Source organism: Lissotriton helveticus, chromosome 3_2 (genome assembly GCF_964261635.1).
Source record: "Lissotriton helveticus chromosome 3_2, aLisHel1.1, whole genome shotgun sequence".
NCBI classification, from domain to species: domain Eukaryota; kingdom Metazoa; phylum Chordata; class Amphibia; order Caudata; family Salamandridae; genus Lissotriton; species Lissotriton helveticus.
Window position 1 is genome coordinate 297,031,069 of NC_136062.1, and position 15,810 is coordinate 297,046,878.

Here is a 15,810-nt window from a genome sequence, read left to right on the forward strand (position 1 = left end):
ATAGAAATCCAGAAAATGCGAATTACAAACCACAAAGCCACCAGTAAATGGGTGGAATGCATTCCTAGGTTAACTTTCTGAACGTCCCCAAGATGTCTTTAGCAAACCAGCAGATAGCTGCGCTGTCTGGTAGGGTACAACCTAAAAATGGCTAAAAGAAAAAAAAATGTGTCTGAAAAAGGACACAATACCACAGTATTTAGGCCCTGGCACTGACGTGAACTACTTTGCATGTGGATGGGCTCCTTGTGAAAGGGCAGAATATCTGTCACTCACAGAGAAATTAGCCAAATGCTAAAGTGGGTTGCCCCATGATGTGTGCTTTAATGGGAGGAAGAAACATGTGAATGATATAACAAACCAATGATTGAAGAGGGCTGACTGAAAGTTCCTTTAAGTAAGTATATTAGGGATATACAGCCTGATTCATCAAGGGGCCGTTTTGCGAGCCCCTAATAGCGAATCATAGCGATTCGCTATTAAGGACTCGCAAAACGGTATTCATGTAGGAATTGCTAAATAAATAGCGAGTCCTACATGTTCTCTATTTGCGAGTAGCAATTTGCTACTCGCAAAAAAAGGAATACCTCCCCATTCATTCCTATGGGCCAAAAGGCCCATAGGAATGAATGGGGAGTATCCCTTATTTGCGAGTAGCAATTTGCTACTCGCAAATCAGATAGCGATTTTAAGGGTGCCAGGGGTGTCCAAAGGACACCCTGTAGCACCCCTAAAATGCACATTTGAACAGGTGTTGCGCACACACATGTCCAAAGGACATGTGTGTGTAACATGCAAAAGAAAAAAATGCACTAAAGTGCTTTTTACACTATTTACGCAATTTACCACCAAGTCAGACCTGGTGGTAAATTGAGACCAAATATTGCGATTTCGCTATTTCTATTTGGTTGATGAATTGCATTTAAGGAATCTCTATTAGAGATTCCTCAAATCCAATTCCTCGCAAATATGCGATTTCGGTAATAGAGATTTTTGCATTTGGGATGATGAATCCCAAATGCAAAAATCGCACTCGCAAAGGGCCAGATTCTCAGAATCTGGCCCTTTGCGAGCGCAAATCAGCTTGATGAATCAGGCTGATAATTTTTGTAAAATCATAAAGTCTTGGCTATTACCAGAATCCCTAAAAGAGGTCAGACAATCTGCCCTCTTTACAACCTGAAGCTACATCACAGAGCCATCCACGTCTCTGCCTCCTCCTTTTCATTGAGATGTGAAAAATCTATGTCAGTCACACGTCAGCATATGTATATGGTTTTAGTTCAACAAGTTCTTGTGGTTGAGTGCTACCAGCGTCCACAGCTCTTTAAATGAAAAGACATTTCATGGCACTACCGTTTAGAGCTCTCTCGGTACTGGGTCCTTTCCGCCTCCTATCTTAGATTCTTGTCTTAGAGTCCTTTTGTTTGAAAAGTATTTCTAGTTTAACTTTTTTTTCTTTAATGTATATAGCGAGCAAGGTCGTAATTGGTCCTCAAGACTCTTTCTTGAGACATACTAATATGGTGTCCAAGAAACGGTTGCAGAGCTCTTCAACGATTGTCACTAATTTTCGGTGGCACACACTTATGATGTAGCATACCAGGTTTTCAAGTTGCTGTTTAGGTACCACCTCACATTGGGTGGGTGTATATCCAGATGTCAATGGAATACACCTTCTTTGTTAAAATACCCCTCACACACCAAAAGGTGAAGGAAGTTTAAGCACATTCCGAGGAATGTGCTTAAACTTCCTTCACCACTTACGCATGATCCCAGTATCCCAATCAGTATATATGTTTGTGTGTCTCTTCCTCCCTTACAGGTGATTTAGAGTTAAGCGCACTTTGGGATCGGCGCAATTATAATAAGTTTTTCTTATCTTGCAGGCATACTACATTACTAGTGTGAAAGTAAAAATGTGTTGTAATTATTAATTGTAGTTACCCACATAGATAAACTTGTTTCACTTTTTTGTATATACACATTTTTCTACCTTTGTGGAGAAACACTAGTGAGTGACAGGGGGATCTTCCCCTAGGTCCTGACGAAGAGGCTTCACGCCTCGAAACATGTTGACCCACACAGGAGAGAGAGACCATTAATCTGCTCTATCTCTCCGCTTCACTTTTCTTTTTAATAATACCAGCCAGTGTTTAATAAAAATTTCTTTTACCACTAGGCCAGGTATTTTTTTATAACTCACACTTTATATCACTCCTGACCCCACTGACACTCACTCCCAACACATAGCACCCCCATCTAAAGGTGCTCCAGCGTAGTCGCTTGTCGCAGCACTGCCCCGCCCCGCAGCGGGACGGGAAGACCCCGATGATGAAGCATGACACCAAGGGCCCTTTTGGTGTGTGAGGGGTATTTTAACAAAGAAGGTGTATTCCATTGACATCTGGATATACACCCACCCAATGTGAGGTGGACCCTTTTTGATTAATATAATCCCTGATAAGAGGAGGACGTGCCCACCTCGGTGCCCATCGGCACCACCTCTTCACTCCCCCCCCCTTTTTCTGATTTCCTTAGTTTTTGCTGTTTTGGTACCAGCAGACAAATGTAGTGGACATGGTATGACTTCAGAAAATAAAGTGCATACACAGAGAATCTATGGAAAGATGCTGTGCCTTGTAGAAGGGGAGCGACTTGCTTAAATCTGTTGCTATCAGATCGAATTCCGAAAAGTCCCGCCTGTTTTAAGATGTTTTAACGCATCCTGTGCCTATTCCCTCTTATTACTCACAGACACAAGCCTGCTTAGATAATCTACAGACTAGTTCGCCTGCTCTGCCGGATGAGTTGTGAGAGACTAAATTCTCTGCATACAACAGAGTTGCAGAGCATCTGTACAAAGAGGAAGTGAACCAACCCCATGAATGTTGAGGTAAAGCATGGTAATTTTATTGTGTCAATACCAAAATCTGCTTTTAATGAATTATGGGAGAGAAAAGCTCTAAGAAAACCTCATAGCTCCTAATTCCATATACTCCTTAGCATATTAGGTGCGACCGAGACCTCAACAATCTGTCATCAACATCCAAGTACCCTGGAAGAGCTCCCCTCGAATAAATGGAAGGGAGAAACAGCTTGCAGTGTCTGAACCCGACTGCATGAATTGCTTGACCATATCCATGTCATTAGTGCAAACATCAGAAAGGTATTTCATCTTGTGCTCTGAAAGCCTCCATTTCCCAAACAGCGTGGGCATAGAGATGTGGAAGGACAGGTTGCATTAAATGATTTCAGAGCTAAGCTGCTAGAGGTAAAAATGTTCTGCCGGCGAGAGTTCAACCTCTTTGACTATGTGGGGCAATACAGGAGCAATTCTACCTGCATCAAAGTTTGTCGAGTAAGCTTACACAATTAAAAGCTTCGGGAAGGGATGCACAGATAAATGGACAATATCTAAGGGAGGTGGTCAGTATTTTCATGACACAAACCTATCTACTGCTGGGTTAGATCGGGATTCATCCCAGGTCTGTGCCACACATGATCCATCAGTGCCTTATTAAAATGCAAGCTACCAACCTGATGCCTTCTTGCCAGATAAGCTATCTACAGAACAGACAGTACGTCCTCAGCTTTACTGTATGCTTCGGAATGCAACATGTACCATCAGCTTTCTTTGTGGATGCTGGAAAGGCTGGACCATCCAGTGTTGGAAATTCTACCTCTGGGGCGGTAGCCAAGCCACCGACCGAAATGGTGGAGGTAGGTCAGCAATACAACAATCAAAGAATACAAGTACAGTGAAAATATTAGTGGTTCCAGAGCCCACATCTGTGGATGCAGGGAGGCAGGAGCAGACATCACAAGGATTTGGTAGCCATATATATGATCCAATCACTTCTAGTGCGACTGCCAGACCTCAGACAACACCAACTACTGCTTTAAAAAAAGTTAATATCCGGTCAGTAGCATGCAGAGCTCATTTAGGGAAATTAAAGGCGACAGTATCAATTACAACCAAACTATCTATAAACAGAACAATTTCAACAGCATCCCACCATTTTCTTGACTTCTCTTTTGCCTTTAGCTCAACCAAGGGATAGGTAGAGCATGGTCAGAAGATTATTTCTGTTCCGTAAGTTAAAGTGCCTATACGGTGGACAGATCTAGGTTGGGCCTGAGCCCAACCGAAGCATACTCTGCCATCTTACATCACTACTATCACAATAACGAGCTCTTTCTTGATTTACTAAGGCTTCCTGCCTCGCAAATACATTGAGTGTATAATTTCTTACAGCCCCTCAACGACTTATGATTGCGCAAGCACCAACCATCCTGCCATCATATAATGGACATTTCATTGAGGCTTACCGTACAAAATCACCTACATTCCTTGAATGTCTTGGCTGATAGATGGTTTGTTTACCACAACTAAAGCTGCGACCCACACACCCAACTTCAGTGGTAGACAGTCTTTTTAAAGCAAGTCTGCAACCTTTGCCTGTGAGCAGGATGATGGAGTCCCATTTTAAGTTAAGAAATCATTTGAACCAAGACAAATCAATTGTGGCTGAAAAAATATCCCGCTGAATCATCCAAAGTCTCCCACTTGTCACATATGATGGTCAGTTTGCCGTATGATGGGCAGTCTGCCTATATGAGATCAGTCGCTAATTATTTGCATCGGTCCTTCCTGTTTTTGGCATACCTCTTTCTTACACGTGTAGCGATCAAGTGTCACCTGTGCCCCGCATGACTATAGTAACTCGCATAAAGTCCGAGATAATGAATATTATACAAACGATAAACTCTTGTACTCGGTCAATAGCCAGCCATCGTGGTCTGTTGGCTTGCATAGAAAAAGTTGTTAAGAGTAATTTTTCATATAATTACTGTTGAAGCCAATTAATGAAAAACCAGAGGTAAGCAAAACATACCTATCCACCATGGCCTTTATTTATTCCACTTCATGAAAAACAACATCTTTCGATGACCCTCTCTTCCAAGCTTCCAAACTAAACTTTGGAGGAGGTAGGGCAGCTGCCGGGCTCATTTTTGAGGCACTGAAGCGCTGACCCACCTTCGCTTAGGAGTCCATTTCTGGGCTCTCTCTGCGTCACCTAGGCGTGCTTACGTGTATTCAGATATAAAAATGTAGCATCTATGTCTTTTGTTATGAATGATGATAACATGGTAATACGATATAAGTGTACACAATACACACAGACATCTATGATCAAGACGGTAGCATAACAGTCGTAACAAGGCCTAGCGTATGCAGCAGCACCTGGGGTTTCTAGTGTGAAACTTAAACTGCATTGTGAATCTTTCTAAGCAGGTATAAAGATATCTCAAATTAAAACAAAACTTATGTAAGGGAACTGCAGATTTAAGAAGTAATTGCACTTTTTACAAACCCAATATTTGTTTGGGCGACAAAACGTATTTTTTCCCACACATACAGTCCAGAAAAACTAAGTTATAAACTGAGAAACAAAAATGTGTTCATAGACTTGAGAAAAAACTACATTTTGAGTAACAGATGTTTTGAATTAACTCTAAGAGCAGGACAGAGTGAAGAATGCGGTCTTTAATCTGTAGTCTTGTAAAAGCCCCATCCCACATAACTAGCTGTTTCCATGCACAAGCTGCTGTGTTCATAAGCATTGCCCTAGCAGGCAGGAGGTCTCCCACAGAGCAGAAGAAAGGCTCAGCAAATCTGAATAGAAAGCACAGGAAGTCCAGCAGGGCATGAAATAAAATGCAATCTTTCAGGAACAGCTATTAAACTGCATGTTTGACATCTGAAGTTCTTATATTAGGTTATTTATAAAACAGTAGAGGGGAACTACACAAAATTCATAAGTAAAAAGCAATGCTGCTACAAGAGTGACCATGCATTTGACTGGAGGAGCAATATACTATTCACGCCTGACCCCACCAAATCGAAAAGGAAATCTCCCTGGCCCTTCTTCATGAAGTGGACATTAGAATACTGTGGACCGTCTCTTTTCCCCTTTCAGCAGTTGATGTAGCTGTACGCATGGATATAGCAATACTGCATGTGTTGTCTACAGGAGACGTAGCAGGCAAACCACACATGAAGCTGGTTGCCCTAGCATGCCACCTACCACCACTCCACAGTAGTCCTCTGGTGGGTGAGTGGCAGGCAGCCTGTTCTGCCTGAAGTAACCTGGATTCTCTGGCATAACTCATTTGTTGACTCCAGGCTGCCAATGTTCTGTAGGGACTGTGGTTACATGCCAGGTTTAGGTGGCAAGAACATTCTCAGAGGTCTCACTTGTTTGTTTGGACCAGATCATAGAAGCCCACCTGTGCCCATGACACCCAATGCTGGGTTATTGAGGCCAAGATTGCCCTACCCCAGTGCAATTCCATAGGCCCCTTGGATAGCAAGACCAAAGAAGACATGAAGCACAAGTCCTACAAAGGTGTCCGTGGAGAGGTACGTAAAAATATTTCACTGGGGCGTTCATGTGGAAAAGGGGTAAAGTGAGCTGTGTTGCTTTAAACCTCTTGGTAGATGTTAGAGACATGGATTTTGGAGTCACCTTGGACTCACACTGTGTGGAGAGTGAGCTGAGAAATAACCTTCTCCTGTGCTGGTCACAGTGAGCACCTGGAGTGATAAAACAGTGAAAAACAAACATATTTCATCAGACAGCAAGACATTGTTCCATGTGATAAAATAACTGGTCTGTAAGATGCCCCAACATGCTGTGAGGCTACTCAGAGCACTGGACATGTGGCATTTTCATCAAAACACTTATATGCAGCTAAGGTTGAGGACTGTCAAACGAGGATAGCCAATACTTTCTCTTGTGGAACATTTCGAAGAAACTAGCAACAGGTGCAGATAAAAGAGTGGCATTGCTTCCGTAAAAACTCAAACAAATTTGGGACGATGGGCACATGTATTCATGAAGACAATATGGCAAGTGCACTACCACTGCGCTGATGTATAACGTATACTTGCGTCATTGTCCCATGAATGCCTTTTGTTCCAAACATGTCTGCAGGTCAGTGCAGACATGAGGAAAAGCCTCAGGCATCAGTCACCGTCTGAGACCCCCTCCACTCTCCCTTGGAAAGGAAGGGTGCCAAACTGCACTTAGTTACGACGATGGCTCTAGAATGCTCTAAACCTCAACAAAACCACACGTATGTCTGAGAGCTCCCACTCAATCTCGAAAATGTGGGAGAAGGAAACCACCCACCTCCAATGTTTTATTCAACAACGCACAAGAAATGTCCTTCTAGCAAACACCAATATCAAAGCTGATCTCAAATCTTGAAGACAACATTATATAGACAACTGGGCATCCAAACTGCACCCAGCCTACCAGAGACAGAAGAGATGCAGCAGCTGGTTCACATTTAATGCATTATGAGCTGGTCCCTGAACCAAAGAAGTGACATGAGTAGGTCCCTGAAACAAAGAATTTACTGAAGGGAGTGGTGAGACAGGTCTGGACTCTCGAGGGGAGGCCTAGAGGCTGGTAGAAGCGCTTTAAATGGGCAGGTGAGCACCACCACTTCTCAGCACTGGTGTGATACTTTTAATGGAAAAGTAGCAGCACTTCTCTTAAGCAATGGGTACTCCAGGAAAGCGAGTACCTGCACTCCAGCATTCCTATTCCAAGCACTCGCTAGAAGTAATGAATCGATTAATAGAGACGTGGAGTGAATTCATTGAGGGCATGACCTCCAAGGGATTTGAAGAGTGAAAAAGGCAGGTTGGGCAGAGTGCATGGGAAGACAGAGGAGGGGGAAGTATGAATGCTGGGAGGCGGGTGTCAGAGAGAAACCTATTTCAGGCGGACCTAAAACGGAGTACTGTGGACAGAAAGTTTAAAGTAAAGACGTGTATTGTTTTTCATATGAAAAAATACATGATGGAAGTGGGTAGGAGCAGGGTGAGAGTTTATCGGGAAGTGGTCACAGAGTTGAGTAAAGTGTGTTTCTTGTTGGTGGTTATGTTGGGACTCCCTACAACATTTGCCATCCTTTTAGTACTCTTTACAAACTCTACGTAAGAAATCCTGTTGCTCACTTATTGTGTTGTGACAGGTCTATGCAGCAATTCTCAACAGTCAAAAAATCTGTCCAATTTAAACACTCAATATATAATGCGACTGGAGTGTGAATCTTAGCAAATGATAGCGGGTAATATTGTTGCAAATCCTAATGGCTTCCAGTGCATTCCACTTCAAACTCACCTATTCTGCTGCAAATTGTGACCAGCAATTCTCCAACAGTTTTAGAGTCATCCACCATGATGGTTTTCGCTGCTCCATCCAGCATCCTAATTTTCTGAGGTCGCTGCTTCTTTTTGTATTCCAAGATATCCTAGAACACAAGACACATATTACCATACCGTAGACATTTCTAGCCACTAGCCACATATTGTTCTGTAAATAAAACACAGAGCAACAAGACATTACAAACTTTTCAGTCAAATTTAACTTCCTACTGAGGCTGAATGGTCTCTCGGGGAGCTTGACGAGTACTTGAGAGGCCATGCCTTTGAGACATAAGGGTTGGAATAGAATCCGGTCCTTCGGACATACATCTGACTCTACTACAGTTCGGCTTTCTGAAGATCTCTCTGATACGTTACAGTATGTCTCCCATTTTATTGCTTCCTTCTAAAATGAACTCCAACACTGCTATAACCTACTCATCGTGTATCTCGCCAGCCTCACAATTTCCAATAAAGCTTTTCAATGCTTGCCTCTGTCAAGACATAGCTCCACAACTACGCAGTGGGGGTTAAGGCCTTTAAAGGTTTCATTACCAGTAGCCTCTATCCTATAGTGCCCACTGGCATGATACAAAGCTCAGTACCTGAAGTTATACCTGCATGGACTACTCCACAAACAAACGGAAAGACTATAATTTGCCTCACTTGCCAGGTTCTGAAGTTGAGAAGACAGAATATGTAACAGGGTATTTTGGGAGAAAACATGCCAGGTATATGAATCCGCCGAGGTAGGCATCAACGCACAGGCAGGTAAAGCTCTTGATAGTTTCACTCTTCAACTAATCTCTGTGCTTCTTTTCCCAAACAGTTGCAACTCCTTCTGAATGCTCCTTCATGTAATCATCTTCTGATAAGCTGTCGACCTGCTGCAAGGTGCAGCTCTTGCTTGTGACCACAATATGAAACTTCTGGGTACCAGACGCACTTGCAAAACCTCCACCCCAAAAGCATGAACGATTGTTACATTTGTCCTCCACAAGTCAGTGAGCTTCTTTTTATCCTCAGTTTCATATGCGAGTACCATTATGTCACTTGTGCGCTGATGCAACTACTGTATAACCATGAGAAACCATCCTCATAGAAGATTTAGATTTCATTGACATGTACTAACCTATGAAGACGTTTGAATCTTCTATTTTAGGAGAATACTCAAGTGCAAAGATGGAAAGCGCACACTATGTTTTGTCACTTTAGTACAACTAACAAAGAACTTGATGTTCATAGGAATATTCTTACCCCATTCCGTAACATGTAATAATCCAGTGTTCTTCCAGCTTCCAGCCATATACCCTTCCGAGGATCTTCATCGGACAAAAATAAACCATAGTCAAAAGCTGTGTAGGAGAGGAAAGAAGTGTGTGTTAAAATCCATAAAATAGTAAGACACACCAAATTAAAGTATAGGTAGTAATAAAAATTGATTACAATGAATGATTAAAAACTCATTCTTAAGTTGACCACAAATTCCTCATAAATATAGTTTTGAAAACTATTATGGGTATTAAGACCATTTGTGCAAATGGATAATTTTAGTTGCTAAGTCCTGCAGAGGTCATAAAGTTCTCTAACAGCTTTGCAACTCCACAAAGTCTGTCACATTTTGGATAACTTTGTCTGCAAGGGAAAATTCTAGACATTGCACGGGCTATGACAGAATAATTTCAGACTATACAGGGACTCACTTTTTGGAGTCCAGGGGACTCGTGTACCACACTACTACATGTGTTATAGACTTCTTCGGATTACAAAACTAATTGTTGCCCACTTCAAATGGCAAGCCACCAAAATATGTCATTCTTAACCAACCTTTTAAAACAGTAGAGAGGAACTACACAAAATTCATAAGTAAAAAGCAATGTGCTAAGCAATCAATAAAAATAGATAAATCGAGAGGCATTTTTAATAATTTGTGATTTTTTTTTATTCCCGCAATTTCTTAATGAGAAAAGTAATGAGCTTCTTCAGGGACAGACAACTCATAAGTTCTATCCCAAGTTTTGAAGGGAACTTGTTTCTGCAGTCGGTCCTGGTTCATATGTCAACCATGTCCTATGCCCAATCCAGCTCCCCTCCCCGCTCCCGCCTCCCAGCTGTCCAGCCCTCCCCGACCCCTACTTAATGGCGGGCGCGCCGCTGGTGCACCGAAGGCGCATCAAAGGCAAGCACGTCTGCGCCCGTCTGCGACCCGTCCGCGACCAGCACCAGGAACCCTGGACCTCCGCCCCGCCAACGCTACGACCCAGCAGCACTCCACGCACTCAACCCAGGCTGCAACAACAACTGCAAGCTAGCATCACCAGCCGACACCCATGGACCCTTCAGCTGCCACCGCTGCCGGCACACCTGCAGCACCGCCAAGAACACGGATCCAGCACAACCCGCCCACAAGAACACAACCGAACTGAAGACCCTGCAATGCATCCTCCTCAACGTCTGATCCCTCCACAAACACGCCACAGAAATCTGGGACCTCCTCGACAGCACAACCCCAGACGTAGCATTCTTCACCGAAACCTGGACCAACACCACCTCGGGACCGGACATCGCCATCGTCATCCCCCAAGGATACAAGATCTCCAGGAAGGACCGCCCCATCCACCCAGGAGGAGGAATCACCATCGTCCACAAATCCAGCCTCCGCCAGAGCACACTCCCTGACGAGTCCACAGAACTGATGGAACACCTTCACTTCAAGATACTGGCCAGCCCCACCGCCGCCCTTCGAGGAACCCTCATCTACCGACCCCCTGGACCCCGCGGACCCTTCGCCAACTCCATCACGGACATTATCTCCCCGCAGGCCATCGCATCCACAAACTACACCCTGCTGGGAGACCTTAACTTCCACCTCGACAATCAACTGGACCCAAACACCACATCCCTCATGGACAACCTCCACAACATTGGACTCCGCCAGATCGTGACCGAGCCCACGCACCCAGCAGGACGCACCCTCGACCCCCTCTTCACTACAGGAAACTCCATCACCTTCAGCCACACCACCGAACTCCCATGGACCGACCATCGTTGCGTCCACTTCACCTTCAGAACACCCACCATCCACAGACACCAGCACCTGCTTCCACAAAGAAACTGGACCAAAATCACCGATGACCAGCTCACCTCCTCACTCAACAACTCCACCCCAACCATCGCGGAAAACGACGACCCCAACACCGCAGCCCGAACCCTGCATAGATGGATCTCGGACAGCACCAACACCATAGCCCCCCTCAAGAAAAACAACAATACCCGTGCCAAGAAAGCCAGATGGTTTACCACCGAACTTCGAGAGTCCAGGCGCACATGCCGCCGCCTCGAAAAGGCCTGGAGAAACACCAAATCCACAGAAGCCCACAACAACTTCAGAGCCGCCACCAACGCCCACCATCAACTCATCAGAGAAACGAGGAAAAAAGCGATTGAAGACAGAATCTCCACCCACGCACACAACAGCAAGGAACTCTTCAGCATCATCAAGGAGTTCGCCCAACCCACCAGCGAGTCTACCGACATCCCTCCCTCACAAGACCTCTGCGACAAACTCAGCATCTTTTTCCACCACAAAATCAAGAGCATCTACGACAACTTCGACGAAGACAACCAACACACTGAACCCTCACCAACCACCCCCGACACCCGGAAACCAGCGATTGATGACTGGACAGCCCTCACCACCGAAGACACACTGAAGACAATGAAGTCAATCCACTCAGGGGCCCCCACGGACCCCTGCCCCCACCACATCTTCAACGGAGCCGCCAACACCATCGCACCCATGCTCCGCCAAACCATCAACCGCTCCCTGGCGACCGCCTCATTCCCCGACGACTGGAAACACGCCGAGGTCAACCCCCTCCTAAAGAAACCCTCAGCGGACCCCACCGACCTCAAAAACTACAGACCCATCTCCCTGCTCCCGTTCCCAGCGAAAGTCATCGAGAAAGCCATCAACAGCCAACTCGCCACATTCATTGAAGAACACAACATCCTCGACTCCTCCCAATCCGGCTTCAGAAAAAACCACAGTACGGAAACCGCCCTCCTCGCCGCAACAGACGACATCCGCACCTTACTGGACAAAGGAGAAACAGTAGCCCTCATCCTCCTCGACCTATCAGCGGCGTTCGACACAGTCTCCCACCGCACCCTAATACGCAGACTCTACGATGCAGGAATCCAGGACAAGGCCCTCGACTGGATCTGCTCCTTCCTCTCCAGCAGGACGCAGCGGGTCAGACTCCCCCCTTTCCTCTCGGACCCCACACCTATCACCTGCGGAGTCCCCCAGGGCTCCTCCCTCAGCCCGACGCTCTTCAACGTCTACATGGCTCCACTTGCCCCCATCGTCAGAACCTACGGACTCAACATCGTGTCATATGCAGACGACACCCAGCTCATCCTCTCCCTAACCAACGAGCCCAACACCGCCAGACGCAACTTTCGAGAAGGCATGGAAGCCGTCGCCAAATGGATGAAAAACAGCTGCCTACAACTAAACACCAACAAAACAGAAGTACTCATCATGGGCCCAAACCCCGACGCCTGGAGTGACACCTGGTGGCCCACCGCCCTCGGAAACCCGCCAACCCCCACAGACCACGCACGCAACCTGGGAATCATCCTGGACTCCGAGCTCAAAATGGACCACCAGATCAACTCTGTCTCATCTTCCTGCTTCCACACCCTCCGCCTCCTTCGTAAGACCTTCAAATGGATCCCCCTCGAACACCGAAAGACAGTCACTCACGCCCTGGTCACCAGCAGACTCGACTACGGCAACGCACTCTACGCCGGAATAAACAAAAACCTCATCCGCAAGCTACAGAACATCCAGAACGCCGCCGCAAGACTGTTCCTCAACCTGCCAAAACACTGCCACATCTCCCAGCACCTGCGCACACTCCACTGGCTCCCCGTCGAGGCGAGAATCACCTTTAAGATGCTCACCCACGCACACAAGGCCCTCCACGGCACCGGACCAGCATACCTGAACAGCCGACTCAAATTCCACGCACCCCAAAGGACCCTACGATCAGCACAGCTTTCCTACGCTGTGGTCCCCCGCACCAGAAAGACCAGATCGGGAGGCCACTCCTCCTTCTTCCTCGCGGCCAAAGCATGGAACGCCCTTCCGCTCCACCTCAGACAGACAACATCGCTCCCCATCTTCGCAAGAAACCTCAAAACCTGGCTCTTCGACAGACCCCCTCCTTGATGGAATGGAACCTGCACCCCCCCAAACCCCCCCCACCCCTAGCGCCTTGAGACCCTTACGGGTGAGTAGTCGCGCTTTAACAAACTCCTGATTGATTGATTGATTGATTGATAGTTACACGCGTTGTATAAAGGTGCCATAAGACGTGTGGAGTGTCCTTCAGATTTCTAGTGCCCAATTCACAAAGTATCTTACTGCATTTGGGGCCGTGTTCAGCCATTCAAACTCGTCTCTATGTCAATTTGGCGTCTTCCCAAATTGGTCAATTATTTTTGTTGATTGCTTAGCACATTGCTTTTCACTTATGAAGTTTGTGCAGTTGCCTCTCTACTGTTTTACGAGGTACTCAATTGTGCATGCCACTGAATGTAACAGTCAAAGGAATATCAGACCAAAGAAAACACGATAATTACACCTAATCTTGTTCAATACTGTATCTTAACAGGATAAGGCTAGAAGGTCACGAGTGACTATAAAATATGACTAAAAAGGTCACCACACCTAACTTTATGGGGGAAAAAAACACCCCAAAGTTAGCCTTTGCTCAATGTTGTGTTACCCATTAATTCATATCTTTTTTTCAGTGAAATCTAGTGGCAGAAACCCTAAAAACATTTTTATAGTGACTAATGTCAGAATCACTGCACTGACACCATATTAGTCATTCCACTGCAAAGAGTGAGGCTACTTGCACATTTATTCATAACACTCAAGCATACTGCTCAAAGATATGGAGGGACACGGCGCAAACAACAATGTTATATCTTTAATGTGTTTTTTTTCTTTTTCCCCATTTGATATTCTTCATGAACCCAGAATGAATACAATTTGAAATACACAACCCAAATCAGTAACCGGAGAAGGCACAAGAAAAATCTATTCCAATAGACCTTAGGCACAGAATAGGCCTAGCGATGGCAATATTGCTAAATGATGGGGATAGTTGAGCAGACCACAGTTATTCATAACCCATTGGTAGATGATCAAATTCAATGGTACTCCCTCTCAACAATACACACTTCTCTATGCTGTCCATGTATTATTCCAGAAACAAAGCGAGACTAAGACTGGACTACTGCCACGTCACATTCTCTATGGTTAAAGGTGTGCGTACTACAACTGCATATTCTCAGATACTAATGCATTTACTGAAAAAGAGGGGCTGCTCCGGACAAGACCTATGTCTGCCCCGATATACTAGGATAACATGAAAGTGCCTACTAATACCATTGTCTTAAAGAGTACATGTGTCAATGTAAAAGATCCAGCCCTCATACATCCAACTAATAAAAAAAGGAAGAGTCTAAGATATCATATGGTAGAGAAATCATAAGTATCATAATGGAAACATTGATATAAGGCCACTCTAATACGTAAATGTAAGGGATCCCATACTGAAACGAACAAGGGAGCCATGGGTTTATCCAAGCATTGCCAGATATCCACTACTGAAGTTTTAAAGTAACAATGGGGATCACACTAAGGACCATTAACACATGCAAGTGGGCATATAATGTGGACCAGTCTTAACTGAGAACTATTAACATTAAGATATGAGAAAATAGTGCTGACCATGTCACCTTCATCCTGACAAAGGATTGCTAAAACAAAGTTTAATTAGCATAAACACAGAAAACGAATTATTTGGGGGTATTAAACTAAACTACTTTTAAACAAAGCGTGTGCATGTTGTTTAAACATTGAGGACATGCAAAGGGCTGTTTCTATTGCCATTACACATTATAGCTTTGAATTAACTCATCAGGTATTCCTGTACATCAAGTCACAAAGGTTTAACTTTCTAAACCTGCATGAAGAAATAATCACTTATATACACAGGTAGGCATGAACATGTACGCACCCTTATTCATGTCCATATAAAAAAAGTACATGTATGAGTTTTCCTGCACAATTACGTACAGACATGTGTGCACACTCCTGTTTGCAGTCAAACCAGAAACACAATATCTCTTTTACAACGTAATGGAGAACTAATTTGAAGGAAACTAGTGACTCTTGAGAATGCACAGCAGTGGTCTGACAAGAACAAAAGCTCTGTTATTAGATGATTGATATATAAATGTCAAATACATTATGCTTATTACATTTATGCACTGGCTGGCATTGAGCAGCAGATCATAAACTAAATTATTAGTACAGTTGAATTACAGACATGGATTCAATTTCCAGCCTGATAAAAGAAGTAAAGTTAGTGACGTAAATGTATTTTCTCTGCCATTAAAGTGCCTTATGCAGTCAACCCGCGGCTTCTCAATACACTTTCTTAGAATGGGATGGATTTGCAAGAGCGATAGCTCCCAAACTACTAGGATGATTATTCTGAGCC

The 15,810-nt window shown here is 44.7% G+C and overlaps 1 protein-coding gene across 2 annotated transcripts in view; it reads right to left on the reverse strand.

Annotated features, from left to right (window-relative positions):
- The window catches only part of TLN2 (talin 2), a 1,508,116-nt gene that overhangs the window by 630,018 nt on the left and 862,288 nt on the right, over positions 1–15,810 (reverse strand). For both annotated transcript variants that reach the window (XM_078684194.1, XM_078684193.1), the window contains exons 7-8: positions 9,482–9,579; positions 8,202–8,331 (exon numbers count right to left, since the gene is read on the reverse strand). In XM_078684194.1, the coding sequence (XP_078540320.1) occupies positions 8,202–8,331; positions 9,482–9,579 (228 nt within the window). The remainder of the gene's footprint in view (positions 1–8,201; positions 8,332–9,481; positions 9,580–15,810) is intronic.